The sequence below is a fragment of the Rousettus aegyptiacus genome, unplaced genomic scaffold (genome assembly GCF_014176215.1).
Source record: "Rousettus aegyptiacus isolate mRouAeg1 unplaced genomic scaffold, mRouAeg1.p scaffold_m13_p_4, whole genome shotgun sequence".
Lineage (NCBI taxonomy): Eukaryota > Metazoa > Chordata > Mammalia > Chiroptera > Pteropodidae > Rousettus > Rousettus aegyptiacus.
The window spans coordinates 32309727-32333548 of NW_023416307.1; the positions used below are offsets into that span (position 1 = coordinate 32309727).

A 23822-nucleotide genomic window follows, 5' to 3' on the forward strand; every position below is an offset into this window, starting at 1 on the left:
GAGCAGTAAAGAGGCCAATGGCTACAGATAAGTAAAGGTGTGAAGGGGACAGTAGCAGGTGACGATTTCAGTGAGAGTTGTGCAGGGCCATGGGGACTATTTTGAGAACATTGGCTTTAGTATTGAAGAAATGGAAAGCCAGTTAAGGGGTTTTGAGCAGTGACATGATCTGATTTATGTTTTAACATGAATATTCCAGTCATTTTACTGAAAATAGATGATAAAGGTTTAAGGGTAAAATTGGAGAGGTGAGTTATGAGGCTACTGCAATAATTCAGGTGAGAGATGATGGAGCCTAGAAAATGGTAATGGAAGGGATATGAACTGGCTGATTCTGAATACATTTTGAAGGTAGAGCCAACAAGATTTGGATTTGTAAAAGTAAAACATCTTGGCAGTTTTTCTTGCAAGCAATAGAAACCAATTCCAATTATCTTTAAGGAAAAATAATTATTTTGAAAATTCACAGAATCAGCTTGAGGATGAGTTTTGGGAAATAGGCAGGAGCTAGAGAGCTGCAGAGGTGCAGACAATGGAAACACTAGCACAATTGTTGGACCTCCCAACATCTGGTCTTCACACTGTTGTCGCTAGTGGAATACATATGATCCTTAACCTTTTCCATATCTTTAGCACATGGTGAAGATTCAAAGGCCTATGAGAGATCATCTGATTGGCTAAGCTTTAATCATGGGATGAGGATGTGGCCCCATTCAAATCTATTGTCACAGGCAAGTGATACCTCTCACTAATCCCATATTCAATGAGGGATTCCTCAAAAGAGAAATCAGACTTATTAGGAAGGATTAAATAAAATGTTCAACAGCTAGGAAATGAACAATTTTCTACCAAAACATTCTTTATAGACAATTTAAAATGTATACAAAAAAATGGAAAGGAGAAGGAGAAGCAATGTCCTCCAACTACTACTGTACAAATATAGTCATTAAGAACAGCTTGTATATTTCTTTACTGTTAATTTTTTCCTATGCATAGGATTTATATATAGTTGCATTGTGCAACTGAATATCATTTGCAACATTATATTTCACCTTTTAAATATCTCTCCCAATGCATTTCTATTATTTTTTACATGTAATTTTCCCTTCGTATTAAACCTACGGTTAATCTACTATGTCAAATGGGCATAGAACTGAGATAACTATCCACCATTTTTTGATGACCTGGGTTCCATTTTTATTTCAGCTGCATTAGCAATTCTATTTTTTCATTTATTTAAACAGCAGCAACAAAAATATTATGATTACAGTCAAAGTATTCAAATCAATGTAGCAAATACAACTCTATAAAGATGGGAGTTGCAATAAAACAAAATTGGCAGACAGTGTAATTTTGGGATACCTCAGATGTTTGCAAGTCAGTTGATAGTGTGGAAGAAGCAATTTATGAGTGTTAGTATATAATGTATGAAAATTTAGTTGTAAGAAACTGAATTTTTGATACAAATAATTGCCTATGTTCATAAACAGTGGCAAGTCTTAACTGAATCAGTTTAGTAACATTACCATTAACTCTTCCACACAAGGCTGGACTAGCTGTGGTACAAGAACTGTTAAATTCTTGGGTAATTTATGCAAATGTCCATAAAGATGTAAATTATTTTATTCTTGATACAAATTTTATTAATTTTGGAAATATGTCAAAATATTTCCTAAAAAGTCATAAATAATGGGCTAGATAAAAAATAAAAATAGAAATTTTCTTCAGTATCTTTGGAAAAAGCACCACTGATATAATAAAAATAAGCTCATTCATTAATTCATTCACTTATTATTCCAACAAATATTCGATAGAGTAATTTCTATCAAGAAACACTATGGATAAAATGGTGAATAAAAAGATGTTTCCCCTTCTTTCAAGTAGCTTAGGAATTGCAGGAGACAAACATTAATCCAATAATCACATCTTTGATTAGTATCACAAAAGAGATGTTCATCATGCTGGGGGCTGTATAATGGTAGTTCTGATAGTGTGGGTAGTTGGGAAAGACCTAGTTAGGATCAGTAAGCAAGTAAATGCTAAAGAATGAGTAGAAGTTATCTACTCTCGATTAATGGAATGGACATCATAGGGATTGGTAAAGAGAAGAGCAGGTGGGAAAATCCTCGAGAGGGAAGGAAGGTATAGAACTCAAGAGAAAGAAAGTAAACATGGTGTAAGATAAAGTTGGTAATACAGGTAGAAGTTAGACCATGCAGGTCTAGTAGATTTAAAGTGTGTTTAAGTAGGTGGTGATACAAGTTTGAATTTATATAATATCACTCTGAATGCAGGCTGGAGAATGGATTAAAAGGTGATATGGATTCTTGCAGATCAATTACAATGCTATTTATTGAAACAACTTTTTAGAACATACTAAGTGCCAAGAACTGTTGCTAGCTGCCAAAGATACATTGGTGAACAAGGTCAACAAGGCTCTTATGGAACTGAAAACATCTTAATGTTTTCAAAGGTAAAAAATATAAGCATTATGAATATATTGGTACTTTTATAAGTATAATGTAAAATGTAAATATTAATATCTTTAATAAAAAGACAGACTAGATTAATGGAAATAAAACTTTTGACTTTGGTTTTGCCACTAACTAGTTACCTGACCTTGGTAAAGAAATATAACCTCTCTGTTGCTGGCCTTGGTAAAATGTATCTGTAAAATAAAGAATGAGACTAATGAGCTGAGATTTTTTTCCCCTACAACTAGAATTTTACTAATCGAATTATACAATTCGAAATAATGGCCTCATCATATTTGAAAACCTCTTGCTCTGTCAAGGAAAGCTAATTCTATTTGTCCACGTGAAACTTTAAGTGCTAAATCTGTACAGTCATGCAAACCTATGTCAGGTGATTTAAAGTCCAATGATTCATATGAATAAAGTAATGATTCATATCCTAATTACAGGCTATTGAGGTGTAGAAAATAGCTTCTTCTGGTTCAAAGTGATTATAATTTCTAAAGCTTGTTTTTCAGGTAGAGATGACAGGTTAGAAGAGGCTGTATTATAACCAACTTGGAAATATGACATTTTAATTGGAGATGTTAACAAATCTAAGACAGGACAGAATTCTATGGCTATTTATTAAAACTTCTGAAATAAAAATCTTAAGTGATAAGTTCTTAGAGGAACTGAATCTTTGTTACTGTACCTAATATGACATTATATATAGCTAAGCACTTCCTAAATGTCTTGAGGGGGTAAGGATGATGATAGAGGAGAAAAAGAATTACATGAGATCTATGAGACATTACAGTGTCAATATTTAGTTACAGCAAAACATTTGCTCCTATGATGAAACATTTGAATTTATTGCAAAACAAATATTATAGGTTATAACATAACTTTTCACATTTAGAAATAAAATCAGACAATTGTAATATATTTCGCCACAACCTTAGGAAATAAAAACAAAGTCTATCACAACAAATGTCCACTTATTACAATAAATTTAATAATTTTTCAGATATACTAGTTCTTATTAGATTAGAACGAACTAGAAAAGTGTGAGAAATCTTATTCACTCTGATTTGAAGAGTGACTGCATGCACACTTATGAATGAAGGTGGGTGTGAGGTGGAGAAAGATAGTCCATAACCCAAAACTAACTTTCTCCCAATTCCCCATTCTCTGGTGCCCCGAGGAGTATAGATGAAAAAAGAAGATGGAGATGGAAAATAGAAGGAGGGAAGGAAAGAAAGAAAATATGAATAAAGAGGGAACAAATTGGAAGATGAACAAGGGTGAGAAGGAAATCAAGAAAGATGGTCCACAGTGTCACTCAATTTGGAGATGAAGGTGGGGAAGTTGATCTTCCAAAGAAAGGATCTTAGTAGTTCTATGTTCTATATTTCATTTCCCCACCTCAGAAATTATTTTATTGCTTGAGGAAGATACGTCACACTTTAATATACTAAGTACTTAAATTCAGTTCAATTCCTTTAGTGTTTTTTGATTAAAATCTGTTCATTCAGCACAGAAGTTGTGGAGGATGCACAAAAAAATTTTAATGGTTTATTCTTTCAAGAAGCTTCTCATTTTGATCTAGCAAGCGTATACTTTACACAGTTTTGTCCCCTTGACTGTATTTCCTTGACTGTTACTGTATTCAGTAACTGTATTTCCAGTGAAGGTACCTCAAGGAAGAGGGTAACATTAATATTTGGAATCTTGGCTAGAACCTGCCTTGGAAGGGGACAGAAATCTGGCCAACAGCAGCAGCAAGAGGGCCATATCTTCGAGACCAGATGGCTTGAGCAGGCTCTCCCTTAAAAGAGAAGAGACTATTCTTCTGGTAGGAAAAGAATACAATGAAGTTATTCCTTGCATCAAGCTTGGTCTGGTGGGTGTGGGATTTGTGGCTGGGGTAAGGTAGAGCAAAGGGAACAGAAACACAGGTGCTATATATAGCTCCTGTGGTCAGGGATGAGATGGCAGTGTAGAGAATAATGTTTCATTAGGCAATTTCAGGGCCTCAGCTGCGATAACATCAATAGTATAGCAGTAGCTACAGTAGTAGTAAAAATACTAGTAATATGAACAGCTAAAATCTATTAAATGTTTATTATATGCCAGGATATGTTTTAACTACATACATTAACTCTAAAACCCTCACTACAACACTATGAGGTAAGTACTATCACGACCTTTTATAAAATAACAAACTGAGGCAAAGAGAGGTTAAATAACTTGCTTGAATTTACACTAGGAAATGTTAAAGAGTGTATTGTCTGTTTATTTGCTAGTCAAACTGCCATATACCCCTTTAAAGGAATCAAGTATAGCTTTTGTTAGGCTAGCATACGATTTGTGCAGTGATGCCACAGTCAATTTTTTTTTTTTTGAGTGAAAAGCCTGTTTAACAGAAAGCAATGCACAGAGGAAATAGGCCGTTCTTCTTACTAAGTTAATATATTTTCAGCGATGAGAATTTTGAGAATGCTGGGTACACCCTAGTTTAAGTATGCAAGCACATTCCAAAGTGAAATTCCAATTACTGTTTTTCTTTTCCTTTGCCCTAATGGTTATCACAGAACTATAATGAAGGGCAGACTGCAAATGTTCTTCAGTTATAAATGAAGAACCAAAGTAACTCCATTTTGTGACGGGCCTCCATTTTAGCCAATTCCTGGAAATTACTAGGTGACCATCACTATGCGGAGGCTATGGAAATGGTAGCCCCCCACCCCGCCCCAGTCAACCAGTAAGAATGACCCTTGAATTCCCCTTCTATTGTTTGCTTGTCAGACCTCCCCTCTGGCTACCTGGCCGCCAATGTTTGTAAAGGTCAAATTTGATTTACCAATCCTGCAATGCCAAGACCTGTCACCCCAGCCGGTGGTTTTTCCCTTTAAATATGTCTGTAATATTAAGGAAGGGGCCCTTCTCCTGCACACTCCTTTGGCTGTGTATGGAGTTGGGTCCGAGCTAGCTCGCTAATAAACTCCCTTGTGTGATTGCATCGGCAGTTGTTTCCTTCGCGGCTCGTGGGGTTCCGAATTGGGGCATAACAATAAACAGGCAAATCAGTAATTACTAGATTACTTCACTCATTTTGTGGATTGCATTACAAACTTTTCAGGCATTCTAAGGTGACCTGACAAAATTAGGAAAAACTATAAATCCCCACGACTTGCTTGAGGTGCAGACTCTCGGAAGTGTTCCCTTTCAAAGTACAAGTTTTTCTCCTCTTAATGGGATTTAAGGGACTGGCAATGATTCCCCTTTCTTCCTTCATTTAAATCAGCGATTAGGTGGGAACCACCTGGGGGTGGTGTATTTTTCTTAAGAGATTGTGCTATACTTGGTATTATATTTAGAGAATGAAGAAATTAAGATTGTTTTTATACCAATAGTTATTACAAGAAAAATGATAAATTTGTGGCTAGACTTTAGAGGAAAGTATCGGAGGATCTCACGGTGGGGGTGGGTGGTGGGGGAGAACATCAGGAAGCAACTTACTTTTGCTCCAGGGGATTCCAGAATCTACTGACATAGTTTTGCATTTGTTTAAATGCAAGCTTATATTTTTCTTAAAAAAAATGTCTGAGGAATATTTTATTCTAATCATCCATGAAATTCCCTAGACCAGAGTACAGTGCTTTACGTAGAACCCCTAAGTTATCCTGTCCTTGGCCCTGCTATGCCAACACCTTTAACTCAATTCCTAAAGCAGAAGGTATACAGGGAGAATGATCTTATAGCTCACAGCACCAGTACGGAAAAATCCATCTACGCAGGCACTGATTACTTTGAAAGGATTTGGCGGCGCTTAAAAAAAAAAAAAATGAGGTGGAGAGAATCCACTTTCCTTAGGAAACGGGTTGTTTACTGAGTAAACATGAGGAAGCCAGGGGAACACCTGCTACTCGCAGCGACAAACACAGAAGCCATCACCGCCACCTTCTGGCCACATCCGGGCACTTCTCTACAAACCTCTGACATTCCGAAGTCCGAGCCGTTGGGTGTATTTGAAATACGCACAACCAATCAGAAAGGGCCTACGAGGAGGCGGGCTGAGAGCAGCGACCAATCACCGCTACTCTGGAGACTCCGGCCTATGAGAATGAGGTTGACATTACGCGCCAATCGGCATGGCTTTTAGAGAGAGGGGCTCACTTTTTGAATTGGCTGTGGCTGCCTCCGGCGAGTAATGGCGGTATCGGCGAGAGGAATCGGCGCTTGAAGAGGTGGCACTTCCAGGGCGTTTTTTGAGAGTGGTGAGGACTCTGGGTGTGGGTTGGGGAGATGAGAGTAGGTTAGCGTCCCGGGAGCAGTGGGCTTCTGTACTAATATCCCACGGCCCCGCCCCGGTGACCGCGAATTCCGGAGCGCCCAGGCATTCCAGCTCTGGGAGCCCCCCCTTCCCCCCCCCCTCCCCAGTAAGCCGGCTGTGTCGCGGAGGGGGAGCCCGAAGTCCACCAGATCCCTGCGCATCTTCGCCGCTCACCTGGTTAGATATTTTATTCTAGAAGAGTCTGGGCGAAGGAGGGAGTTGGGAAGGGGGTCTTGGCAAGCGCACTGACCTCTGCGGCTCTGCGGGCCGGCAGCTGCATCCTTTGTGGGCTTATCTCAGAGTACTTAGTGGTTTCACTCTAGGATTCTTCTTGGCGTCTTCTCTGTGGAAAGTATAAATTTTACATAAAACGTCTGGCCGTTCCGCCCCTCCACTCCCGCGCCCTCCTCTTCGGTACTGATTTGCAGGGCTTATTGTTTAAAAGCGCAGCTTCTGAAATCAGCTCGGGTTTGAATCCTTGTTTTACCACTAACTGTGACTTAGGGGAAGATACTTAGCCTCTTTGTTCTAGATTTCTTTATCAGATGGAAATAATAACAGTACCTCCCTCTTAGTATTGTTGAAGAGATTAATACAAGCAAAAGTTTTTGAACAATGTCTGCGACGTATTAAGGGTTAAGTAAATGTTAGTTGTCAATCATAATGTAATGTTAGCAATAATGTTACTATTGTCAATAACACCAACATATCCAGTATTACATTTAGCAACCCCATCCTGAAAGACGATTGCCTAAAGAAATAAGTAAAAAGAAACTAAAAGTGAATATTTGTTTAAATAACAAATTTTATCTTTGCGATGAATATAGTCATGTGTTATAGTTAGTGTATTTAGTCAACTCCTTGAGTATGTTTTTGGATGAGAAATAAGCTGTTTAGGTTTGTGGACACTGATCCTATTGTGTTTATTTTAAAAGCTTACAGAATACATAAATTAAGTGATTAGTGTATTTTATTTTCAATTCAAATTTTTAGATGTTATGTCATCAATTTATCATGGAGATTATTTTTTCCCTTAAAATTTAGAGCTGTTTTGGCAATAAATTGATCATATACAGTATCAACAGAGCCAATTTTAATTTTTAATTACCTGTTTGATACTCCAAGAGACATAGGAGAAAAATGTCAATTTATGGTGTATTAGATTTATTAAAACTTCCCTCCCCCATTATTTAAAGTAGGTTAGTTCATCCCTTGACTTTTTTTTTTTAAACAGCCTTTTGAGGGGACTTTGATTGAAAGCCTTTTTAGAGCCTTTTAATTTCACTGGAAGCAAGTGTTAGAGCCTTAAAAAACTTAAAAATATAAGGACCACATAGAATATATCATGGGTCTAAGTAAAGATTCTTATTAATACCTATTGGAGCACTTCTTTGGGGAAGCCTTCAAATAATTGACACGGATGTTTGGTAAGAACATAAGAAATGTCCACATTGTGAATATTATATGAGAAATAATCATTTGCACACATATTAGGACATCATCTGTTTAGTTTTAATCACAATTAGGTTTGAATTTTATTATCTTCTTAACTGATGTGGAAACTGAGGCTTAACCTATTTAGTACAGAACTGAGACATGAGGTTGAGTTGCATGACTTTGAAGTGTGCACCTAACAATTGTGCTTAGGTCTGTTGTTATTAGTGTACACATCTTCACATCCACACAATATCACCATCCAGAAATGATGCTAATGATACCTTACTGTTTCTCCTCAGCATACAGTTTACCTAAACTATTACTTTGCTAAGAATCTGATGGAAGATATCGGTATATTGTATTAACCTGAAAAAGTAAGCAAGGGTAAATTAGATCAGACATGTACCTCCAGATAATATTCTGGGATTTACTTCAAGATAATAAACTGACATAAAAACTCCAGTTTGAATTGGTGAAAATCTGTTCAACTTTTCCTTTTTTCCCTGCTTGCCAAACTTTTCAATTCTTAGGTCCTAGAAATATACATATCATATATGCGTGATGTGTATGTATGTATATACACACATATATATATATATATGTATTATATACACATATAATACACATATAAACATATTGGCACTAACCCATGCATAATTGTTAACTCTTTTAGAGGAGAGATGTGAAAATACAGATAAGGGAGCAAGCAGTCCAATACACATGAGAGGCTCAGAGAAATCCACAGATGATGGTAAAAAGTGGTGTTTTGGGGGTTGAAAGACATGATAGATGGAGAATTAAGCACCATTACATGCAAGTAGGTGTGAAATAAATTGTGATCTGTATTTGAAAAGTGGAGAATTAAGCACCATTACATGCAAGTAGGTGTGAAATAAATTGTGATCTGTATTTGAAAAGTGCTAAGAAATACATTGTGGCTGGAGCATATAGCATATGTGGACTGGGGGAATTATAGGAGATGAGGTTCAATGACCTTCTCAGCTAGGCTAGGACCAAACTGTATACTGGATGGTAAATTTGTACTTGGTCATGTAGGGAAGAGTGCATGTGGAAGTTCTAAGCAGGGAAGTGATGTGGTCACATTTGATTTTAGGATCATACCCCTAAAAACCATGTGGAGAGTGACCTCTGAAGAAACAGATGATAAAGTTTTTTTGAAGCTGTTTTTTTTTTTTTTTTTTAACCGGGTAACCACTGTGGCATTGGACTAGAGAAGAAGGGCCAAGTCCCACAGATACTTGAGATGAGATTGATAGGAATTTGGGGGAGGGCGAACGAGATAGTAAAGGAAAGAGTAAGGGATTGTTTGGGGGATGATGGTGGTATATAGATGGTATTTAAGCGGTGGTATGTAAATGAATGTAGGAAGAGGAGAAATAGGTTGGCTGAAGGCAAAGGTGTAGAGGAAGGAGGTAGAATAATATTTATGAGTACCTTTTGAGTGTTCATTATGTCAGGTAAAGTTCTGAGTACTTTTGATGCATTGATATTTTTACTGTATTCCTATGAGTCAGGTATTAGTATCTTGTTTCGTAAAAGAGGAAACTGAGGCTCAGAAGTTGAGAGACTTTCTTTGGCTCAATATAAGAAAAATAGGTAATGATGCTTTTTATAGATTCTATTATAAAAGTAGAGCCTCTAATGATTAGTTTTGCCCAGTGAGCATGTTTGTGACATGTATTTTTATTCGAATTTTATTTTTAAGCCAACTTTGAAGAGTATAAACAATGGCTGACGATAGTGGATTGACTGCTACTACTGGAAGGACAAGTTTGGCAGACTCTTCCATTTTTGATTCTAAAGTTACTGAAACTTCTAAAGAAAACTTATTTATTGGACCTACTTCATATGTTGAAGGTAAATCTGCTTAAAACACTAATTATTTTAATCCTAAACTTACCGACTAGAGACTTTCTTATCATTTAACTGTAATACTGTTAAAGCTAGAGTACATATTCAGTAAATATTTGACAGAAACTCTTTATACTATGTAGATTTTTGATTATTGTTTGGATTAATGCTTTCTACCTTTGAAGAGGAAGGCATCTTATTGTTGGATATTGCAATCTGGGTACGATATTTTTAGCGAGATTTTATTAGTTATGATTGGTCAGGTGAAGAGACACTTTTTCCCTTACCCCACTATATAAATGGGTCTTTCCTAATGTCCATGCACTATTGAAGAAGGTGACTGCAAGATAATGAATACTATCTTTGGCTTTTAAAGGGAGGGCAGATGTTGTATACTGTACTACAATATGTTTTGTCTTCCCCTTAAATATGTGACCAAAATTTCAATAAGCCGGGAATTAAATATATTTAATTTTAGAGAATGTTATGCTCTCAAAGATTGAAAGCATACCAGATAATAGCCAAAAAACGTATCAGGAACTACTGGTTTTGATGTTAATTCCTGATAAACTTTTAACACTTTTAATTTTAATAGAAGAAATGCCTCAGATTGAGACAAGAGTGATATTGGTTCAAGAAGCTGCAGAACAAGAAGAACTTATAAATGCCTTAAAGGTATGGAGTTTTAGTTTATATATTTTTTAAAGGATTATTTTTCTTCCACCAATGTGTAAATAATTATATAGCTTTCTTAATCTCATACTTAAGTCTCTTTTCCACAGACTATTAAAATAATGGATGTCCCTGTTATAAAGATAAAAGAAACTTGTCCTGGAAAATCGGATGAAAAATTAATAAAAACTGTTGTTAATATGGTAGGTCAAGCATTTCATTGCATGTGGCATGCTGCACTCCCTTGGTTGTATTCTTATATTCCACTTATGGTGATTGGACCTCAATTAGGCACAAAGTATGTTTTGTGCACTCTGAAGCTAGATGCATAGAAATGTGTTTGTATTTATTTTTAAGATTTGGGTATTTCTAAAACCCCAAACTATAGCATATGTTGAAAATAATGAAATTCTTGCAAAGTAATTTGGCATTGTTAAATTTAAATGACATGTATTTACAAAGATCTGATACTTTAAACACTATCTTTTTTCTCATTTATTATATATTTATTCTTAATTCTTGCTTTATTTTCAAAATTATAAATTATAATACTGGACAATCATCAGGGAATTGGCCTCAGCATATGAAATATATCTAATTCTATATACTAGCTGTAATAGTTTGTGAGGGCTGCCATAACAAAATACCATAAAGTCAGTGGCTTAAACTGCAGAAATGTATCTTCTCACAGTTCCTGGCCTAGAAGGCCAGTCAAGGTATTGGCAGGTTTGATTTCTCTTGAGGCCTTTCTTCTTGGCTTGCAGGTGACCTCCACTTTCCTGCTATGTCCTCACTTATGTGCATGCACATCCCTGGTATCTCTTCTGTGTCTCCAAATTTCTCTTATAAGGAGAGATGTCAGATTGAATTAGGGCCCACCCTTGTGACCTCATTTAACCTTAATTACCTCTTGAAAGGCCCTGTCTCCAAATACAGTCACATTCTAAGATACGGGAGGTTTCGGCTTCAACATGAATTTAGTGGGTAAATAATTCAGCCTATCACATCAACCTAACAAATAAAGCCCAAATAATTTTTGACCCATTCACAATGTTTTAATTGCTTCTCTTTTACTCAAGAGTCATACACCTACTTAAATATCTTCATTCTTCTTCATAGATATACAATATAAAGTGGTAAGCAGTAATTTGCCTTTTTGCATCCTATGTTTTGCTGTGCTACAACTGCCTATATATTTCATATCTTTCTCTTATTTCCCATATATATATACACATATATATATATGTGTATACACACACACACACACACACACACACACACTGAAATGATTAAGTTAATCTGCATCCTTTTTGTAGATAGGCAGTGCCATAGTATTTTTTCTATTTTTCTGTTGACAGTTTGTGCAATTAGAACCATGTGTGGCATCATTTTCTTGGTCAGAATATAAAGCAGTAGTGGATATCTTTCGAATGCATCCTGTTATCAAAATGTGTATACTTATGTTCATCATTTTTATTTTATATGCATACTAGATGATTTATAATGACTACTAAGTCAAGTCAGAAACTTATGCCTCTATAATATTAACCTTCAAAATTTAAGATCTTAATGTAGATGGAAATATATATATAAAAATTCAAATAAGTAAAAAAATGGCTATTAATTATTAAGTGTAATGCTCATTATTGTATGATTTAAAACTTAAGTTTCCTGTAAATATATACATAAATGTTGATATTGATTTTTAGGTCTTATTTAGAGAGTTGTATGAATTAATTTTGTAATATGTAAATTTTATTCTTAATAACTACATGAAAAAATCAAGGAAATTAAAGTGCCATTTGTAAAGATGGAATCAGTGGAAGAATTTGAAAGTTTGGATTCTCCAGAATTTGAAAATGTATTCATAGTCATGGACTTCCAGGATCCTGTCTTTAATGAGTTATACAAAACTGATTGTAGAGTCATTGGTCCACCAGTTGTATTAAACTGTGCACAAAAAGGAGAGGTAAGAAGAATATACATTTTTTTTTATGACTTTTCAAGGTCAAATTTCTACTAGTGAATGTTGTGAAAATTAATATACAGAAAAATCCTGTTAATTGTTGAGAGTATGAAATAATTTAGAATAGGAATACTAGTGACTAATATAATAATTCTAATATATAATTCTATTGCAATTCTTAACAGTGAAAATCTAAGACCTTTGAGAGTTAAATAATAACAACTATATATTTATGTGTGTGTATATAATATGTATTATTAGTGTCTACATATATATGTACATATACATATATCTTAATATCTGCAGTGTCTTTGGAAGAAATAATTTGCTAAACTTGGATTCCATAAATGTATACACATATATAAATTTCTATTTTCCTCCACATGGAACAGAAACCACATTTCCATTTTTATCAGTTACTACATTATTTAAAATCAAAGAAATGACTAACTGTGCTTAAATAGCATTTCAATATAAGAGTTTTAGTTATTAGTCCCTGTTCTTCAGTCTTATTGCTATGTTTTGCTGTTCTTAAGCTTGCCTTATTAACTTAAAATTGCTTAGGTCATTCTGCTTCTTTTGTTATAGATATTAGTAATAAATACATGGTAATCTTTAATTCTTGGTTTTGATTTAGACCTTTTGCTTTCAAAAACCAAATAAATTTTAAAGACCAAAATTATGAAAAAAATCTTGCATAATAGTGGTAATTAAATGTTTTTTAAAACTATTCTCTGATATATATATGTGTATATATGTAAAACTATTGGTTAAATCATTTACTAATTACCTTTACTTTTTTTAGTTCGAAAATTGGAATCATATTTGGTTCAACTATGTGTTATATACCTACGATTTATTATAAAATATCTGACCTGTTTTAACTTTAATTGGGAGCATTTACATTAGTGTAGGAGTCTGAAATCTTTTCTATAGATAATATTTGATAGTCATGAGGATGTAAAGTATAGCATAAAGAATATTGTCAATAATATTATAATAACTGCATGGTGTCAGATGGGTCCTAGATTTATTGGGGTGATCACTTCATAAGTTATATAAATGTCTGATTACCATGTTATACAGCTGAAAATAATATAATGTATGCCAGCTATAATTAAAAAATAAAAGTATTTAAAATGGGATGGTACTTCATATGTGTCAAAGTACATTTGGAACTAAAAATTTGAATGTAAATATTTATGTTTAATTTGCCTATCATAAAGTGTGTATAATTTGGGAATCATGGGAAGTTTTTTTATTGTGAAATTTGTAACCTGTCATGCTATTTTTTTATTGCATATTGAAAAATGCAAGAAAATCTTTGGTTTGGGAAAGTTGATTGGTAAGAGGGGTAATATGTTTTAGCCTAAGAAAGATATGTTCTGTTTTCTACTATAAAGAAAGCTCACAGGTTTGAAATTTTATTCTTTAGCCTTTGCCATTTTCATGTCGTCCACTCTATTGTACAAGCATGATGAACCTAGTACTGTGTTTTACTGGATTCAGGAAGAAGGAAGAACTAGTAAGTATTTTGAAACATTCTATTCAAAGGATATTTTTTTCCAGCAAAATAAGTTTTAAATTGGCTGTGTTTTTATTTTTATTTGTGGTAGTTATATCATGGTTTTATTTTTAAGATTTTGAAGGAGAAATTACTATGACTATACCAGGTTTTAAATTTTTTGAAGAAACATTTTGAAGAACCTGGTAAAGAAGCAAATATTTTGTTCAGGATGCCTGGCATATGAATTAACAGGAAAGCTTCTTAACTGTCTTATCTGTTTAAATTGTCTTTTTTGTTAGGTATCATATCAACCACAGTATTTGAAGTTTTTGTTTACACATTGCAATTGTTTTAGACAAGTCCAGCCTTAAAGTACTTTCACTACCTTTGATGCATAAAATTTTCTGTGTTGGCGCTAATGGGATATTACTCTAATTTTGTGGGAAAAATCTTGATGTTATGTAACCTGGTGTTAAAAAAAAAGTAATAAGGCCATATGAAAGCCAGTTTAATTAACTTAGTTTTGTGTGAACATCTTTACTAGCTTATCACTGTAAATTTTTGTCTGTGCCAATAAAGCAAGTGAATCTTTAATTTTGTTAACATAAAATTTGTATCTTTATAAAAGTTCCTGTTTTGTACCCTATAAATAAAACGTATTCAGTAAATGGTAAATGAATTGTAAGCATAGTTTAAAATTTTGTGTAAATTAATCATAGTCAATGTTGCTTAATTTTTTGAGGTCAGATTGGTGACGTTGGTTCATCATATGGGTGGAGTTATTCGAAAAGACTTTAATTCGAAAGTTACACATTTGGTGGCAAATTGTACGCAAGGAGAAAAATTCAGGGTAGGTAAACTTGGGTATTTTTGTGTATTTCAATATAGCATCATTTGAGAAAGCATTTAATAGTAGCACTCTCATCTCTTTCTCCCACAGTTTATTAAAGATGAAAAGTTCAATTTTTGCTATTTGTATATTTAGTAAAAATTTTTAATTGTAGGAGTGTGGTCTCTTAGATTTTAAGAACTGGCTATCTATTTAACTGGCTATCTATCTTGGGAAAATATAAGTACCGACTGCTTGTTTTATACCACTTAATTATGAAGGATTATAGATCTAATGAAGAAAGGTGAAACAATAAAACTTCTGAAAAAAAAAAAGATTTTAAGGAGGTTGGGTCTGAAAAAATGAGTGGGATTGTGGAAGTTGGTAGATGGATAATAGTTCAGATAGATGAATAATATTAACAAAGCTTACTATGGTCATTGGTGAATGAGGGGTCAGGAAGCGAGGAGAGCAAATAGTTTACTCTTGAACTTTATAAGAATATAACTCTGCTCTGTTCTTATAAAATGGTTCTAAGATTTAACTTGTGAAACTTATTAAAGAACAGTATAAAGTGCTTTTATGAGAATTAAAGTCTTGATTTAAGATTGCACTTGCATATATATCTTAAGAAGAGCTTATCACTTTATTCCCACTCTCCATCAGTATATTTATGCAGCAAATGGTAATTTTAGGGTACCGTTGAATTCCTGGGAAGTGTATTTCCTTATTCATACTGAAGTTTTTAGTTACATAATCAGATGTTTTCTTCTATAGTGTTAAAGTTATTTTAATCTAAGTTGTATGATTGAGAGACAGTTTTTTAAAAAAATGTTATATTTGTTACAAAGCAGATGAACAATGATTTAAAACCGTGCAAAAAAGTATGTATTTCATTGCTTAGAACTTTAATGAATGCAGTTATTTAGAGGAAATATTAATCGTAGTTAATGTTTATGTTTATAGATTGCTGTGAGCCTTGGTACTCCAATTATGAAGCCAGAATGGATTTATAAAGCTTGGGAAAGGCGAAATGAACAGTAAGTGTTTAGAAATTTAGTAGTACATTATGTGAATTAAACATATTATAAAGATAAACCCATGTGCCCCAAACCCTAAGTTCATAAACAGTATAGAAACAATGAATTCAGTCTTTGGGTAGCTAAGGAAATAAAGTGTAAGAAGAGCAAAGTTATAAAAAAAAAATTATAGAATATTAAAACTTGAAAAATATCTATCTTTGGACTTCACCTTGCGAAATAATTTTGATTATAATAAATATTCTAAAATTATTAGGTAATAATGATGGATCTGGATGTCTGGATTGTGTTGTATTTTTTTCTTATTTTATGTTTCTTATTTTAAGTGGTGATTGCAATTCATAACCTTTTTAAGCTTTCCAACCTCATCATTGTATTTGCCATTGTACTTCTTCATTACTTAAGATTTTATGCAACTGTAGAATCTCTAGAATGTACATAAAATTTCATGTACAGAGCAAGGATTTGAATCTTGTAAGGATTACCATGTCAAATTTTGTCTCAAATTACTTTAAGATGACACATCAGTTTTGTTTTTTAACTGACATTTTTGTGAACACTTCAGGTCCAGATGTAAAATATTTTCAGTAAATGGATTATGCTAAAACCTTGAGAATTCCTTTAGATTATACAATGATATACCTAATTAAAGAATATGTTTTGTTTTTAGGGATTTCTGTGCATCAGTTGAGGACTTTAGAAATGAATTTAAAGTTCCTGCTTTTCAAGATTGCATTTTAAGTTTCCTGGGATTTTCAGATGAAGAGAAAACCAATATGGAAGAAATGACTGAAATGCAAGGTAGAATTTAGCATAAAAGTTAGATATATTTTATTCCTTACTCCTGCCTAATCACTTCCTGGTGAATATGCCTCTTTAAAAATTTGGGTTTGGAGATAAGTAGGTTGCCATATTCATGCTTGTATGCATTCCTCTTTAGGAGGTAAATATTTACCTGTTGGAGATGAAAGATGCACTCACCTTGTAGTTGAAGAGAATATAGTAAAAGAACTTCCATTTGAACCTTCAAAGAAACTTTATGTTGTCAAGCAGGAGGCAAGTAATTCTAGAATAAGATTGGTTTTCTAAAAATGTTACTCATAGCTTTTCTGATAGGTAAATTCTTAATTAAAATGTTCTTTCTCTCACTTAGTGGTTCTGGGGGAGCATTCAAATGGATGCCCGAGCCGGAGAAACTATGTACTTATATGAAAAGGTATGTTTTTTTCTTTTGTACCTTAGTCATTTGTTCTGTAAATTTTATTATATAAAAATGACACTTTTCTATCCAAAAAGAGCATGGTATAATTAGCATATAGATCATCCTTTACATCGTGTTTAGGAATTTGAGAGTAATTAAACAATTGGATAATGAGTAATAGTCTTAGTCTATGTAGATATAAGTGAAACCATTCAATGTAAAGAATGTCGTTTTAATCTCATATACATTCTCTGCTAATACTTGGTGATACTGTTGTGAACAATATCCCTGTCTTCGGAAACTTAGAACCTTAAGGAAAAGCTGTGCAAACAGTTACAGAGCAGAATGATATTTGCTATATTTGAATAATGTGTTCTAATTAGCCTCACTCCAAGAGACTCAGGCAGGATTGAATAGAGCAAATAAACATTTTTTTTTGGTAAGGATATTCAAGCGAGACAGCAGGTAGGAGAAGATATGAAAGCTTGAGAGTACATTAAAGTAGCAAGTAGTTTATTATGGTTTTAGGAAAGTGTGTGGGAAGGAAAGGACAACAGATAAAGCTTACTTAAAGGTGGTCAGAATCAAGAAGTTTTTAATATGTTAAAGAGGTTTGGATTTTATCCTGTAAGTTTTAGGAGCTATTGAATATTAAGGGTAGGGATGTCATTAAAATGACTGAAGTGGTAGAATGTAGGCAAGGAAACCAGCCTTCATGCTAGATCTTGGTAAAGAGCAGTATCATTCATCCAACCAAATGTGACATAGAACTATAGAAGCAGGCTTTAAGGGAAGATTTACTTCAGTTTGGGATTTAATAATTTTAAATGGAATATTGAAGATGAGTTTCTTTAAAATCTAAACAAAAAAATTTTAAAAAATCTAAACAGATACTCTGGTCTCTTCAGATTATTCTCATTTTAAGGTTAAAAATGCTTTAGATTTTTGAGAGAGAGCTCTTAAAATCAAGTGTTACTTGACAAATATCAGAACACTATATCTAGCACTGTTCTAAATGGTGGGGATACAGTGAACAAAATATGAATGGTTCCTGCCCTCCTGGAGTTTATGGCCTAATGGGAATAGATGGTAAACAAGCTTACAGATGAATATGTAATGGTGATAGTGCCTTGGAGAAAAAAAATGAGATGCTAGGGATTAGACAGCTACAGTGGTCCCTTGACTATTATGTTTTATGAAGCTTCCGAATTGTTGTAAAATTATTGTGCAAAATCCAGATTTTGTCAGACTTATAAATGTATTTTTCTTTTGTTCCTGTCTCAGTAAAGAACTGTGAGAGTAAAACTGAGCTTTTGTGCTTGTGATTGCAGGCTAATACACCTGAGCTCAAGAAATCAGTCTCACTGCTGTCTCTAAATACTCCAAACAGTAATCGCAAAAGACGTCGTTTAAAAGAGACACTTGCTCAGCTTTCAAGAGAGACAGATCTGTCACCTTTCCCTCCCCGTAAGCGCCCGTCAGCTGAACATTCCCTTTCTATAGGGTCACTTCTAGATATCTCCAACACACCAGAATCTAGCATTAACTATGGAGGTAATTCACATTTTAAAAATTGATCTTTATAAAATTTAGTGGAATGGAATATTTATTAGAGTATATGGTTAAGTCTGTACTGTAGTGAATATGAAAGACTCTGCCTCTAATTACCTTTGTTCTAGCTGAGGAGAAAAGGGACACAAAAATGCTTCCATTAATGATTACTTACTATATGCTAAGTGCTTTTTATATTTTATATATTTATAAGATAGGTTTTACTTCTATTTTAAAGATGACTAAGGTTAGAAAAGTAATGTTTTGGGTCACACAGCTAGAAAATGATGGGCTGTTCAAAGAGTAAATTCTTAGCATTAGCTAAACAAAATTACAGATTCACATGAATTATGGACAAAATAGGTACAGTGAAGTCAGGAGGGCAAGTTCACTTTGTTTTCAACTGATAGAGGAAGGCTTTTACAGTTAACTTCTCTGTTGATCGTCAGTTTTTCTCTTTATTTTTGTTTTTTAGTCTGAACACAAATATATTTCTAGATTTAAGAAACAATCTAACCCTTCCCTTGATCTCATTTCACTCTCCTCTTATGACATTTCTCTCTTCCCAGTAATGTTAGTACTCTTCAAAGAATTACCTTGATTAATTGTCTCACTTCCTTTTCATTGTCTTATTAACCCATTCCAGTTGAACTTCAGTCCAGCCTCTATGTGAAATTGCTCTTGCTGGGGAGACTGACAGTTTTTATGCAGCTAATTATTCCTGGACGCATTTTTTTCTCTTGCTTTTGTACATTACTCATTTCTTATTCTCCTTTGCCTAACTTCTCTCTCCAACTCTAAATGTTGAATGTTATTCCTGAGTCATTTCTTCTTTATTTTGTTCTCCCCAAAATGGTTTTATTTAATTCCATGGCTTTAACATTTATATGCTGATGCCTCTTGATATCTCCTTGTTCACATCTTAAACTTAACATAATTGAATTAGAACTCTTGATTCTATCACTTTCAACACTATTTCTTTGCCATTCTTTATCAGCTTTTTCTGTAGAAAGGCTCTCTCATAGACAGTTACAGTGACCTCCTAAATGGTCTCACTATATCCATTTTTGCCTTTTTACATGTAGCACTCATAATTGTCTGCAAAACTATATAAATTAGATCATGCCACTCCTCTGCTTAAAGTCATTTAGGCTTTGTAGTTTTCATATTCTTAATGTAATCCTTCCTCACCCTCATGTAGAGTCATGCTTGTCAATAATACTCTCCAAGCTTCAGTCACACTTTTATTCTTTGGATAGTTTTATTTTACTTAACATTCATAGCTCAGGAATGTTATACTTGCTTTCTCCACCTTAAAGAAATCCTGTTGGGTTCTCTATAAAGCTAAGTCCCTGTTCCACCACTCCTTCCTACCATCCCATTACTTGGTTGTCTTCAGTAGTAGTTGTCACTATTAGAAATTATATTGTGTGTTTACTTCTTTATTTGCCTCACCAAAGTGTAGGCTTTAGGAGAAAAACAACCTCATCTGTCTTATTCTTTACTTTATTTTTTTTAAGATTTGTTTTTTATTTTTTTAATATTTTAGTGGACTGAAGCCTGGAAGGTTATATGTATTCAAGGTGTTCAACTGTTAACACAAAGCTCGAATCTGGGTCTGGGTCTGACCATTCCTGTCCTCTGTCCATTCACCCCACCTCATTTTTCTGTCTCTCTCAGCCTGAGCCTCTCCTAGGGTCACCTTGTCTTGAACTTAGGAGGAATCCTTGGGATAGTTGACCAGTGACAAGAAATCTGAGGGAAAAGGGGGTGAGGATTAGCCTATTTGGCTGGGAGAAGCAGCAGAAGAGGGGGTGGCCCACACTTCTGTTGCACCAACCCAATTTTTGGGGGGATAGATCAGAGAATTTACTGGTTCCTTGATTGTGGACAGTGTGGGCATGGAATGGTAATTGCTGATCATAAATGACTGAAGCTTGACTATGCAATTTCGGGGACAGGAAAGGAAAATGAACCATGAAAGAAACCAGACATGTCAACTATAATAATATATTAGATACTCTATCAGGGGTCCCCAACCCTTGGGCTGCACAGCAGGAGGTGAGCAGCAGGCAGGCTTGTGAACGGAAGCTTCATCTCATTTGCAGCCTCTCTCTCGTACTTGTTTCACTGCCTCGGCTCCACCTGAGATCATCAGGCATTAGATTCTCATAGGAGCACTGGTCTCTGGTGCCAAAAAAGTTGGGGACTGCCGCTCTCTATAATAGAATCCCCAATCTGTAGATTACTGCCTAGACAGAGTTAAGTAAATTAGATCAGTGTACATTAATACCCCCCCCCCCCCCCGCCTGGCCCAAAGTATCCTTTAATGGAAGAGGCTCCTTAGACTGGTGAAAGTAGCCTGAAATGACACAGGAAGTATGAAGTTCTTGGAAGTCTGTTATTTTTAAAAAGCATTCAAAACTCTATAGTATACTTGATTGTCTTAATACTGCTTAAAATTAGTTTTCATTGAGTAAAACTGATATACTGGGACTATATAGTGTCTTTATCATGTCATTTTATTACATGTAATACATTCCTTTTTCTGTTAAAAAAACTTATTAGGAAGTTCTGTATATAATGTTGAAATATTCTAACCATATTGATAGTAAGAAAATAATTTAAGCTTTTATAAAATTATAATTTTAAAAAATTTTCTGGAACTACATAGAAAATATACTAACACATCTTCCTAACACTTTGGACTGGACTGGATGTTTTATATTATGTTAAGATACTTTGAAGTAGCAAAGAATTTGTAGTTAATGTTGGGCTTTTTTGAGAGAGGCTTTCTCCATGTATATAAAAAGCTTTTTATTATTGTAATTATAATCATAACAATGTTTTTCTCCCTTTTTAAGTTAAATATTTCTGTACGTTGCTTTCCATTTTATTATTTAAGCTTCTATTTAGAAATTTCAGTTAGCAAAAAAACTACAAAAATCATACAGAGATTCCTATACTTTCTACTCAGACTTCCCAAATGGAAATATTCTGCCATGTTTGCTTTAACATTCATTCATTCATATTCTTTTTTTCTCTCTTTTCTACACACACATATTTTTTATATCTGTAGTGTTTGAGAATTAATTGCAGATATGATGTGCCTTTACCTCTGAATACTTACATTTGTATTTTCCAGAATATAGGGACATTCCTTGTTTAACTAAAATATAAGTATTAATAATTAGGAAATTCACATTAATACCGTGATCTACTCAGACCTTCAGATTTTGCCACTCGTTCCACTAATGTCCTTTTTAGCAAAAGAGAAAAGTTCAATTTTTCTGTTCTAGGATCCAATCCAGTATCATAGGAATAGTTTCTCAATCTTTGTTTTCAATAACCTTGACATTTTTGAAGAGTAAAGGTCATTTATTTCATAAAATATCAATTTGAAGTCATCGATATTTTTGATTATTGTTTTTTTCTGGCCTCAGCTTATGATGAAATTTTACTTTAATGAAAATCTATCTATATGGTGGTGTATTTATAAGAGTAGGTATACTTCTCTTTTTTTCTGTTTTATCTGTACTATGTTGGGTACTTATTTCTGGCCTCCATTTTAAATCATTCCTACTTTTTACCTTTTAGAAACACCAAAGTCTTGTACTAAGTCTTCTAAAAATTCCACCCCGATTCCTTCAAAACAGTCAGCCAGGTGGCAAGTTGCAAAAGAGCTCTATCAGACTGAAAGTAATTATGTAAATATATTGGCCACAATTATCCAGGTAAGAGTTTGGTTATAAAATAATTTGTTTCAGTGTTTCTAAGTAAAAAAAAAAAAAAATCTAAAAGATGTTATTTCTTATAAGAAAGTTACATAAGCATAGAATTTGAGCAAAGATATTAAAAATGAAAATGTGACAAAACTGCTGTTAGGGAAATGCCATAACTGTTAATGGTAGCTTTTATTCATGCAGAATAAGCATCATTTCTTAGGATAACTTTAGAGAGAGAGGAATTCTTAATAGATGATCATAGAGGGGACCAAGTTTAATTCAGAACCTTGCAGGTTTCTTGTCAAAATATTGCAGTTGTAAGTTATATTTGGAAGTGGTAGATAACTTTTTCTGAAAGTGTGTGTTCCAGAGTCATTGCTTTATCTAGTACTGTACATGTGTGAAAAAACAATAGCAATGCAGTATAACAATATGGACATCAGTAATTTAAAAAAAACATCCTTTCATGTGTCAAATTTTCTTATGTATGTAGTGTTTAGTCATAAACAAATATTAACTCATCGCTTACCAATATTAAAATGTACTGTGAAGTTACTTGTGAAGAAAAACAATTCTAACGAATCCTTGTAGGATGAGATTGAAAAAGATACTAAGGAATGAACCAAAAGTCAAGATTCTAAAAGACATAATAATAGGACATAATTTTGGAATTCGTAGAAGGAAGGAATAAATTTGTTTTAGGTAATGAAGGAGAGGAGATAGTTTGTCAGGAAAATAATACCACCAAACCTGTCTTCGAATAGAAAAATGATAGTGAGTTTCTGATTTGGGTTTAATTTTTAATTGGCCTGTATTTGAACTCTTAATATAATTCATTAGGATCCAATATAATAGCTTTTCTTTGCTTGTACCATCAATAAAATACATGGATAAGAAATGGAAAGACTTCTTTCTTGGTAGTTGTGGAGAGGTTATTCTTCATAGTTAATTTGGTTAGCAGTAGTCAAGGTTTTATGAGGCCCTCAGCTTTATTAAACTTATTTTAAGTCAGCTTTTCTCTTCTTCCTCAAGGGAAATCATCCTGGATGAGTGTCTCATTGAAGTTTTTATAATAAGCCAAAAAATGTAGTTGAGTTGCAGAATATCCCTTTGGCATATATTGTTCATCTACCTTGGTAGCATTTATTACCTAGAAATGTAAATCCTTTCAGGTCGTGGTAAATGCACTGGAGTTTCAGAATTCTAATTTGCATACCAATTAAATTCACC

The 23822-nt window shown here is 33.9% G+C and overlaps 1 protein-coding gene across 4 annotated transcripts in view; it reads left to right on the forward strand.

Annotated features, from left to right (window-relative positions):
• The first annotated feature begins 6580 nt into the window (after positions 1 to 6580).
• The window catches only part of ECT2 (epithelial cell transforming 2), a 55919-nt gene continuing 38677 nt past the window's right edge, over positions 6581 to 23822 (forward strand). Inside the window, exons 1-13 of one of the 4 annotated variants that reach the window (XM_016156124.2) lie at positions 6581 to 6736; positions 9956 to 10107; positions 10697 to 10776; positions 10884 to 10976; positions 12560 to 12742; positions 14175 to 14264; positions 14989 to 15096; positions 16042 to 16115; positions 16786 to 16916; positions 17056 to 17171; positions 17269 to 17331; positions 18648 to 18870; positions 22465 to 22601. In XM_016156124.2, the coding sequence (XP_016011610.2) occupies positions 9978 to 10107; positions 10697 to 10776; positions 10884 to 10976; positions 12560 to 12742; positions 14175 to 14264; positions 14989 to 15096; positions 16042 to 16115; positions 16786 to 16916; positions 17056 to 17171; positions 17269 to 17331; positions 18648 to 18870; positions 22465 to 22601 (1428 nt within the window). In that variant the 5' untranslated portion in view covers positions 6581 to 6736; positions 9956 to 9977. Of the gene's footprint in view, positions 6737 to 6881; positions 6970 to 9955; positions 10108 to 10696; positions 10777 to 10883; positions 10977 to 12559; positions 12743 to 14174; positions 14265 to 14988; positions 15097 to 16041; positions 16116 to 16785; positions 16917 to 17055; positions 17172 to 17268; positions 17332 to 18647; positions 18871 to 22464; positions 22602 to 23822 lie in introns of those variants that run through there. The other 3 variants (XM_036219064.1, XM_036219063.1, XM_016156192.2) reach the window with 3 other exon arrangements.